The sequence below is a fragment of the Grampus griseus genome (assembly GCF_964374135.1).
Source record: "Grampus griseus genome assembly, chromosome: 3".
Classification (NCBI taxonomy): domain Eukaryota; kingdom Metazoa; phylum Chordata; class Mammalia; order Artiodactyla; family Delphinidae; genus Grampus; species Grampus griseus.
The window spans coordinates 171,450,929-171,461,770 of NC_139019.1; the positions used below are offsets into that span (position 1 = coordinate 171,450,929).

General features: G+C 59.1%; 1 protein-coding gene across 1 annotated transcript in view; it reads left to right on the forward strand.

Moving 5' to 3' along the window:
- Positions 1 to 4,603, forward strand: part of TMPRSS9 (transmembrane serine protease 9) — a gene marked incomplete at its 5' end in the record, with an annotated part of 32,982 nt that extends 28,379 nt beyond the window's left edge. Inside the window, 4 exons of the mRNA XM_082650483.1 lie at positions 306 to 477; positions 1,161 to 1,426; positions 1,564 to 1,700; positions 2,182 to 4,603. Coding sequence (XP_082506609.1) covers positions 306 to 477; positions 1,161 to 1,426; positions 1,564 to 1,700; positions 2,182 to 2,343 — 737 coding nt within the window. The 3' untranslated portion in view covers positions 2,344 to 4,603. The remainder of the gene's footprint in view (positions 1 to 305; positions 478 to 1,160; positions 1,427 to 1,563; positions 1,701 to 2,181) is intronic.
- Between the last annotated feature and the right edge of the window lie 6,239 nt (positions 4,604 to 10,842).

The following is a 10,842-nucleotide window of genomic DNA, read 5'->3' on the forward strand; positions in this document are numbered from 1 at the left end:
GGGAGGAGTGGGGAGCGACAGGGGATGCTGGCCTGGCCCCCAGCTGGGGAGGTGAGGCCCCAAGGCTGAGGTTACAGGAACCAAACTTAAATGCATTATCTGAGAAAAGCCCTGAAGAGGCTCGTTTGTAGGACCAAGCGCCAGGCCCAGGGTCCCTGGGGGAAGGCGTTTCCCCGAGGTGGGTCCCCCACCCCACTCCCTGCTCCCAGGCACCGCTACCCGGGACTGCGCGCAGGGGCGAAGCTGGGCGGTCTGCGTGGAGGAGGCGTGGTCTGACCGCCGACCCATGCCCGCCTCTCCCGCAGACTGCGGCCTGGCGCCGGCAGCAACGCTGACCAGAATCGTGGGCGGCAGCGCCGCGGGCCGCGGGGAGTGGCCGTGGCAGGTGAGCCTGTGGTTACGGCGGCGGGAGCACCGCTGCGGGGCCGTGCTGGTGGCCGAGAGGTGGCTGCTGTCGGCAGCGCACTGCTTTGACGTGTGAGTCCCGCCCGCCCCGAATGGCCCGTGTCCGTGGTTCACCGGGACCCAATCGTAGCCCAAAAACTCAGGGTGTGGCGCCTCCGCGCCTTTGCCTGCAAAGCCCTTTCCCGACACCCGCTGCCCCAGGCCATACCCTCTTCCGCACAGCCGTCCCCTGGCCACACAGGGCAGCGGGGCGAAGTCCAGTGCCCGACTCCCACCAAACGGGGCGGCTCCGGGCCAGCGGGACACCTCCATCCCTAGCCATCCTGCTCGGACTGGCACCACCCTAAAGGTCACCCAGTGGGGAGTCCCCTTCCTGGCAGGGTGCGCAGTAGGAGGACCAGGCCAGGGGCCTGCCCTCCACGGAGAAACCCAGCTCAGGATGCGCCTCGCGGTGCCGAGCTCACAGCGGGTGGGCAGGCGGGAGAGCCGTAATATTAGGTGGAAATGGACACAGCTTGTAGTGTCACCTCAGTGCCTGGGGGCCGGCTGGGCGCGTTCAGGCGCGGGGGCCCCCCCCTCGTCCTCCCTGCTGTTCTAGGACAAAGGGACGACTCAACCGAGGTCAAGTGCCCGATCTGAGGTTTCCCCAGCCGACCGCGGACGCAGCCCCCGCGGGGCAGGGTGCCGGGGAGCCCCGGGCGAGCAGCGCCGGGGTGCGGGGACCCGGGCGGACGCTTGTCCCCGACGTCCCGCAGCTACGGGGACCCCAAGCAGTGGGCGGCCTTCCTGGGCACGCCGTTCCTGAGCGGCGCTGAGGGGCAGCTGGAGCGCGTGGCGCGCATCCACAAGCACCCCTTCTACAACCTCTACACGCTGGACTACGACGTGGCGCTGCTGGAGCTGGCGGGGCCCGTGCGCCGCAGCCGCCTGGTGCGGCCCATCTGCCTGCCCGAGCCCGCGCCTCGGCCCCCCGACGGCGCGCGCTGCGTCATCACCGGCTGGGGCTCCGTGCGCGAGGGAGGTAGGCACGGATGGGCCCCCCCGCCCCCCAAGGGTTAAGGGTCCGGGGGCGTCGGGAAGGACCCCGCCCGCACCTCCATCGGGAGTCCCAAAGGCGCAGGGAGGGCGCGGGCCCACCAGGTCCCTTCTCGCCCGCAGGCTCGATGGCGCGGCAGCTGCAGAAGGCGGCCGTGCGCCTCCTCAGCGAGCAGACGTGCCGCCGCTTCTACCCGGTGCAGATCAGTAGCCGCATGCTGTGCGCGGGCTTCCCACAGGGCGGCGTGGACAGCTGCTCGGTGAGCGCACTGTGCAACTGGACCGGGGCTCCGCGAGCCAGGCCCCACCCTGCGGTGCGCTTCCTCAGTTAGATCAAACAGGGCACCTTTTGGGTCTCCGAGTTTCCACTGGACAGCCACTTCGTGGACACCCCTAAGAAGCCGGCGTTCCCCCCACTGCACCCTCCCCCGCCCCTCAGAGGGTCAGGAGCAGGCAGGGCAGAGGCTGTGGGCTGAGGCCCGGTTCTGCTCCTGGACCGCCAGGCGGGTGCCCACCAATGTCTGCCAGGCGGATGAACGCTCACCCGAGCACTGAACCAATTTCCCAGATAATACGAGTGAGGCTCACAGAGGAAGCCACTAGCTGGGGTCACAGGGGGAGCCCAGGTGACACTCCCGTGGTAGCCCAGGAGCACGCAGATCAGGCCAGCCCACCCCTGGCTGCTGCTGGGGAGGTACTGCCTGCTCTGAGTTCCTTTCCTCTCTTCTCTCCTTTCCTCAGGGTGACGCTGGGGGACCCCTGGCCTGCAGGGAGCCCTCTGGCCGGTGGGTGCTAACTGGGGTCACCAGCTGGGGTTACGGCTGTGGGCGACCCCAGTTCCCAGGCGTCTACACCCGGGTGGCTGCTGTGAGAGGTTGGATCGGGCAGAACATCCAAGAGTGACCGCCAAACGGCTGCCCAGGCCTGGGACCAGCGACGCGAAGGTGGCAGGAACCAGCCGGCCACCCTTCCAGAGGAGGGGGTCCAGGTGGCAGGCGGGGGGTGGAGGGGTTGTGGGTTAACTGGGGTGCAATCTAACTGCGTATTTTGTTCCAATAAACACAGCCCCTCGTCTGCAGCCCGCTGGCTCAGCCCTCCATGTCACAGAAACGACGACTGCCCGCCCCTCAGCCAGGGCCCAGAGGTGGGAGGAAGGATGGGGGCGGGGAGGCCTTCCCGGAGAGGGCCACCCCCAGCCTTGGGCAGCCTCACCTTCGAGGCTCCCTTTTATGTGACCGACGCTCCCTGTCACCCGGGAACCCAGGAGTGCTCGGGAAAGAAGGGGAGGGGGGCGCTGAGGCTCAGTCCCCACAGAGGCCCCTAGAGGGGAGACGCACAGGGTTCTCTGCGCCGTACTCAGCATCTATTTGTGTGACCCCAGGAGGTCACGGTTCAGAAGGGGTGTGGCCACAACTCCCGCATCCAAACCCGGATGCTATGCCCAGGGCATGAGGTTGATCGCCCCGAGCGTGTTGCCAGAGCTGCTCCAGGTCTTTGCTCAACTCTCCGGCCCCGACCCTTAGAAGCGTCCTTGCTCACGACCCTCTGACCCCCCACCTTTAGCGGGAGTGAACACAATCTTTTTAAGTTAAAGGGTCCAGAGCTACACACACACACACACACACACACACACACAAAGAAAAAAACCAAACGGAACCACTGGGACCAAGATGACGACAAATCTGACCTCCAACAGACCAAGTCTCGTTATACGCTGATTTGACTACATGAGCATATTAAATGACACACCTACCGGCAGCCACGACCAGGTATTAAGGATCAAAACAGGATAAAAAGGGGGTGACCCCCCCACTCCCTCGGAAAAGCCCTGCCCCTCCCCCGCAGACTACTGCATATGGGTCCCCAGCATTAGCCTCACTCCTCCTCCCTTTAAAATTAAATCCCCCTCACCAGGGGGGCAAGAAGTTCGTCTGTGAACTTAGCTCCCGCTTCTCCAGTCTCTGGCCACTGAATAAAGCTTGCGCATGTCAGCTTCTGCTTCCTTATTCACCCACTCCCGAACTCGAATGGAAAAAGGACGCCACCCCCATCCCGAGGCAGCCAGCTTTGGCCAGGCGAGCAGGTCCATACGATTCAATTCGGGAACAAATTTTGGCACCCAACGTGGGGCCCATTCCGTCCTGTAACTCAGGGCTGAACTCACTGACCCGGGGCTGACAAGGTCAGCTAAATAACTGGGCAGTTTGCCCCAGTTCTGAACCTCTGGGCCAGTGAGAACTACTGAATTTAGTCTGAGATCTAAAAGCAGCCAAGGATCAAGTGGAGTGTCCCCCACGCTGCGTATCTACAGCAAGGATGCTTGCTACAGATCGGGGCAGTGCCCAGGGGACACCTGACACGGGCTGGGCGCTGACCCCGCTCCGGCCGAGGTTTGGCTGTGAGGGTTGGCAAGTTAAGGGAAAGGATCCTGGTCGTCTCGTTGGAGACAGACCTCAGTCTAGAGGACTGGACTGGTCAGTTGGTCATCTAAATAGAGCCGACCCCCTGGCAAGGGGAGAGGCGAGATCGCACAACTGGTTCCCAGTTTGACTGGTTCCCGGCAAGGGGACTGGACTGGACAGGAAGCCCTCCAGACGCCATGGCGTGGCAAGAACACCTCCTTGTTTCATATGTGTGTGATGTGCGCCCTAGGCTCTGTTCTCGGCGCAAGGAAGCGTCAGGCTCTGATCTGTGTGGCCTTGCCTGTCCTAGTGCTCTTGGAAGTAGTACGTGCCGCAACCACAGGTACAGGCTGAGTGCCTACAGGCCACTAGGGCCCTCGCCACCAAACACACTCTCGTGAAAGGGTGCGTTGGTCGTGGACCAGGGTAGGTGAGCGCCAGGCCTGCTGCCAACTGGAAGCACGCAGTAGAACACTCAGCCCCACCGCTGCAGAGTTCCCACCTCTAGGCTCTACTCGGAAACCCAAGAGCACATCTTGTGTTGCTTCCTCTTGCCCTAACTGGCCATCCCGGGCAGGGTCCACATCTCTCTCAGGCAGGTCTCTCCCCGCTACCCTCCATCGCAGGTCCCTAGGGATCCCTCCTCTGAGACACAAACCCTTTAAAAATCTTGTTTTTGCCATACTTCAGGAAAATCACTTTGCCTGGCTGGGGAAGGAAGAGGACCTCCACATTGTTCAAAGGCCTTGGGTCCTTGTGGCTGAGAGTAGAGAAAACTGGATACATGCCAGATGGGCACTCGGCCTCCCTGCCTGGTTACCTGTCACCGAGCAGGGACACGCCCTCTTTGAACAGACCTCCTTGCCTGCCAGGGAGGCCTTGCGGGCAATTCGCCTGATTGGAGAGAGAACCCTTATTTCCTACTCCGCCTTCACCCCATCTCCAGGGACTGGTGGCTGAAAGCACCCACCTACACTGAGTATCTCCTACAGCCCCACAATGGGTCTGGGAATGTCAAGTCGCTGAATTAAAAGGAGGCCTTGTAACCAAGGCCCTCTCAGAGGGTGCCTCCCCTTCCAGCCCCTAAGCATACTGGTTCAGGTTTCAGTTAGAGCACCGAGACCTCTTGGTGTGGGATCCATACACTTACCAACCCTGGAACTCCCTTCTCCCCACAGCACTTTTCAAAATGCAAATAGCAGACTTCCCTGGTGGCGCAGTGGTTAAGAATCCGCCTGCCAAGTCAGGGGACATAGGTTCGAGCCCTGGTCCAGGGGGATCCCACATGCCGCGGAGCAACTAAACCCGTGCGCCACAACTACCGAGCCTGCGCTCTAGAGCCCGCGAGCCACAACTACTGAGCCCATGTGCCACAACTACTGAAGCCGTGCGCGTAGAGCCCGTGCTCCGCAACGAGAAGCCACTGCAATGAGAAGCCCACTCGTCGCAACTAGAGAAAGCCCAGGCACAGCAACGAAGACCCAACACGACCAAAAATAAATTAATTAAAAAACACCCCAAAACGCGAGGTTACTTCTAATCTCTCTCCTGGTATTGGAGTCTCAGCCTGAGGGTCCTCGTGACCTCCTCCCTCCACCAAGGGCAGCTACTCCCCTTCTGACAGTTCACCTGAGACTCCTGAGTCATCTACCCCTACCTCTCCTGGTTCCCTGATGCCTTCTACTCCCCCCAATCCACCACCCCCTACCTGCTGCCCCCTCCCTGACTCTCCCACCTCCATCTCTCCACAGCTCCCTCGCGGATCAGTCCACTGCACACCCGTAGCCGCGTTCAGTACCAGCCCTTTGGAATCAGTGGGCTATTCCCCCCTCAGGAGGTCCCCAGAGGAGGGGGCAGTATGACCATATGTACGTACCCTTGTCTTCCCAGATCTACATAACTGGAAGGATAGATCCAAGGGTTTGAAGGATACCCCGAGGGAGTCCTTAATTTAGTCCAGGGAATATTCACACCCACTTCCCCACTTGGCGGCTGTCCAAACCCTCCTGAACATCTTATTCTCCGGGGAAGAAAGGGCACTGATTATAACTAGTGCAAGGGAGGAAGCTGATGAGGCCCATCAAAACAATGCAGGACACGCTCTACACCAGCCTGGAATCCAGGCCATTCCCAGCACGGACCCTGGGTGGGGCTGCTGAGAGGAAAACGGCCGGCAGCACCTCACGCGTTTCAGGGGTGTGACTGTGAAGGGCGTTCATCTGGCAAAGAAGAAACCCATAAACGGGACTAGGGTTCAGGGATCATCCGGGGCAGAAGGGAGACCCCACCCCCACCCCCCGGCTTTCCTGGAATGCCTCAGGAGTGCCGGCGTGTACACGGACGTGAGCCTGGGGTCAGGGGCAGGGCAGGCCGTTCTCAAGGCCCATTCCACTTCCCAGAGCGCCCAGACACGAGGAGAAAACGACAGAAGTTGGAGACAAGGCCCCCAGGCCCCCTTCCCAGGGCTGGAGCCAGCATTTCGGGGCTTCAAGAACTGGGATCTGCGGGCGGATGCTGAGGCAGGCAGACGAGCAGAACCAACTGGCAGTATTCTGGCTTCCGTGACTCAGGGTCACCAGCCGCCCTGTGATGGTGCTCCCTCCTCCCCACCACCGAAGGGACCCCGTGACATCCATGAGTCGCCAGGGTTTCGAAGACCACACCCACAGTGGAGAGCGGGGCTCAGGGCCAATCAGGGTGCACAGTGCCTGGAGCAGAGCCACTGGAAGGGGGTGCCCCAAAGGTCTCGGAAGGAAGCCAAGGGGACCACGGTGTCCTGGCCCACCCTCACTGGTTCCACAAGGGGAAGAAGAAGAGGGCTGAAGGGGCCCAGGGGCTCCCTGAAGGAGCCTCGGCTGACCCTGACCGTCGCGGGTAGAACAGTTGACATTCTAGTCACACACAGGCTACCTACTCAGTCCTGAACATCCAACAAGGCAGGATGACCAAAGAAAAATGTACAAGGATGGGAGTGGAAGGGGAGTCACAGGAACGTAATTTTATAGAGCTCTTTTGAGTGTGGTTTGGAAGAGAGAACGTTATCTCATTTTTCTATGTCCCGAAACGCCCAATTCCTCTAACAGGAAGAGACCTACTATACAGATTGGCAGCTACACTTTATCTGAGACAAAAACCTTACCACTGAAACACCTAAGACCCGCTTCTGTTCTGCAGCCCTAGTGTTACTGCTCTCGGCCAAAAATAATGGCCCAGGGGGTAAGGCTCCACGCTCCAATGCAGGGGGCCTGGGTTCCATCCCTGGTCGGGGAACTAAGATCCCACGTGCCATGGGGCAACTAAGCCCGTGCGCCGCAACTACTGAGCCCATGCACCACCATGAAAGATCCCGCGTGCCGCAAGGAGGATCCTGCGTGCCACAACTAAGACCCGGTGCAGCCAAATAAATAAATTAATTAATTATTTTTTTTAAATGGCCCCATTATCCTTAAGGGGGTTAATCCCTCTGTAGGGTCCTGCAACACTGTGGGCAGAGCCAGGAGGGCACCGCTTGGTCCTAATCAAGGTGCGACCCGGCCACAATCACCCAGAGCAACACCACTTAAGCAAAGAAGCGCTGGTGGGCACAAAGCCCACTCACGCAAGGGCTTCTCAGACCCTGCCAGTGCCCTAGCAACCCTTCTATTCTGCCGGTAAAGGAGCCGAATGGGAGATACCAGCCAGTTCAGGACCCCTGGGCCATAAATGAAGCTACGGAGGAGATTCACCCTGTGGTGCGAAAGCCGTACCCATTACTCTACCCTAAACCCTGAGAGGACCTGGTACTCTGTTAGACTTAACAGATGCCTTCTCTGTGTGCCCCTAACCCCAAAATCTCATTAAGATTTTGCAATCGAAAGGCAGGAACCCTGACGTGGCTCCGCCCTGAAGATCGTGGTGAGCTCGAGTTAGAACAGGGAACTGTACTTCAGCATGCGGACGACACTCCTATCACCAGCCCCACCAAACAGCCTGTAACACAGCTAACGCCTTCAATCATCTGGCGGAGAGAGGACAGGAAGTTTCAAAGGAAAGAGCCCAGCTCCCCCTCCAGCGGGTAGAACACTTAAGATTTATAGTAGAAAAGGGGCACAGGGCGCCATCTAAGGAGAGGAAGGGGCTGATGTGCCAGACGGCAGGCACCCCTAGTAAGGGAAAGCAGCTCTGGGGTTTCCTGGGGATGCTTCTATAGGGATTCCCAGCTTTGGCTTAACTGCTAAGCCCTTGCATGAACAATTAAAAGGGAAGAACCCTGACTTTTGGGGTGGACCCCCAATCGTGACCGGGCACTCCTGGAACTGAAAAGCTGTCTCGTGAGAGCCACACCCGCCTTCCCCGCGGCCGTCCCCTCCATCTGTATGTACATGAGAGAGGAGGAACTGCCCCAGGGGAGCTTTCACAAAACTGGGACCTCTGACTCCAGGTCGTAGCTAAAGGGTGTCCCCCATGCTCACGGGCTGGAGCTGGTACTTCTCAGCTCTTCAGAGAGGCTGACAAATTAACCTTTGGACAGGCCCTGACCATCTGGTACTCCCTCCAGCCCCTCATAACCCTGCAAGTCCAAGCCGCACTTCTAGACAACACGTCTGTGACTGAGGCCCTGTGGCGTCCTCACCCTGCCCCCCTGCTACCTCAGCCAGGCCCCAGATTAACCCGTGGTCGTGAGAAAGCTATGGAACAGGGTTACCCCCGTCGGCCTGACCTGAAGAGCTCCCCTAGAGAGAATGCAGGCTCAGAGTGGCTCACCCACGGGAGGAGCTTCATGGAAGATGGGACACGAAAGGCAGCACGTGGTGGTTTCCGTCGCTCAAGGGGTGCAGGCTACAGCTCTGCCCAGAGGGCCCCGTTAACTGCCCAGATCAACTGTCCTAATCGGGGCACTAGAGCCGCGGAAAGGAAAGCCGCCAACGCCTACACGCGCATGGGGCCATGTGGAGGGGGAGGGGAACGCTGACCTCAGGGAACAAACATGAAGAATGAGGGAGACATGATGCAGCCGCTGGAGACTACACTCCTGCCTGTGGAAGCAGCAGGCATTCACTGCAGAAGCCATCAAAAGACAGAAGCAGGAATGTAAGAGGAGACAACGGGGCAGACAGGGCAGCTAAACAAGCAGCAGAGGCTGGGGACAGCTCTGATGCCACTCCTGCCGGGGCCCCCAGGCGCTAACTCCCATCCGCCCCCCGAAGGAGAGGGAAAAGGCTTTGGGATGCGGCTGCTTTAAAAGCCCAGGATACCCGGGGTGACGGCTCCTCCCGCCGGCCTCTGCACTGCAGGCCACCAGGGAAGCTGGCCCGAGCACACGTTATGGGCAGGAGGCCTGTATCAATGGCTCATCAAGTCCATGACTACCCCCAATCTCCGCCATCTCCTTAAACAGGGGGACGAAGCGTGCCCTATCTGCCTCCAGAATAAGCCCAACACTTAGGCAGCGACCGCCACCCAATATGAAGGCACGTGTCCAGGTCAGGACTGGCCAGCTGGTTTTACAGTAACGCCCCAGGCACGAGGAAATTCCAGACTCCTACCGGCTGTGACTGCCACCTTCCCCGGCGGATCGAGGCGTTTCCCACCTGAACCAAGACTGCCCTGGAGGTCTCCTAGGCCCTGCTCAAGGAAATAATCCCTCGGTTTGGGCTCCCCAAGTCCATCCAGAGTGACAGTGTGCCTGCCTTTGTTTCCCAAATTACTAAGGGACTCTCTAGAGCTCTAGAAATTACATGGGGTTTATACTCCACTTGGACACCAGAGTCCTCAAGAAAAGTAGAACAAATCAAACCCTCAAAAGAAACTTAGAGGGCTTCCCTGGTGGCGCAGTGGTTGAGAGTCTGCCTGCCAATGCAGGGGACGCGGGTTCGTGCCCTGGTCCAGGAAGATCCCACGTGCCGTGGAGCGGCTGGGCCCATGAGCCATGGCCGCTGAGCCTGCGCGTCCGGAGCCTGAGCTCCGCAACGGGAGAGGCCACAACAGTGAGAGGCCCGCGTACCGCAAAAAAAAAAAAAAGAAAAAGAAACTTAGAGAAACTAGGCTCAGACACTTATCAACCCTGGATGTCCCTTCTCCCCACAGCACCTTTCAGAACACAAATAGCGGACTTCCCTGGGGGCACAGTGGTTAAGAACCCGCCTGCCAATGCAGGGGACACGGGTTTGAGCCCTAGTCCGGGAAGATCCCACATGCCACGAAGCAACTAAGCCCGTGCGCCACAACTACTGAGCCCGCACTCTAGAGCCCAAGAGCCACAACTACTGAGCCCACGTGCCACAACTACTGAAGCCTGTGCGCCTAGAGCCTGTGCTCTGCAACAAGAGAAGCCACCGCAATGAGAAGCTCGCACACAGTGATGAAGAGCAGCCCCCGCTCCCCAGAACTAGAGAAAGCCCGCACGCAGCAACGAGGACCCAACGCGGCCCAAAATAAATGAATTTATAAATTTAAAAAAAAAAAAAAGAATGCAAATAGCCCCCAAAGGAAAGCTCAGGTTGAGTCCGTATGAGCTCATGTACTGGAGGCCCATTCCTGAAGGACCTGGCTCCAAGACCAACGTGGGGGATATGGAGTGACTGAAATACGCCTTGCAGAAAGGGGAAATAAGCAAAGCTTTACAGGCCTACAGGGATCCGGAACTGCCTTCCCTTTCTGACATCACTTTCCACCGTTTCTCCCCTGGGGATTGGGTTTATTTGCGAACCCAGAAGGCTGGAAAACCACAAGACCAGTTAGACCCCAAGTGGACAGGACCTTAGCTAGTGATCTTGACCACTCAGACTGCCTGACAATTACACAGCACAGCCCCGTGGACCCACCATACCAGAGTGAAGGCAGCACCCACACCTGAGGAAGAAGTTACTGAGCCACCCACTCCATACACCTGTGAACCTGTTATAGCCCTTAAGTTACTTTTCAAAAGGAAGAACTTACGGGTAGATAAGTAATGTGGTGGACAGGCTTAGCAGCTGGCTAAGCCTGTCCCTTATAACTGTCCACATGAAACGAGAGCTTA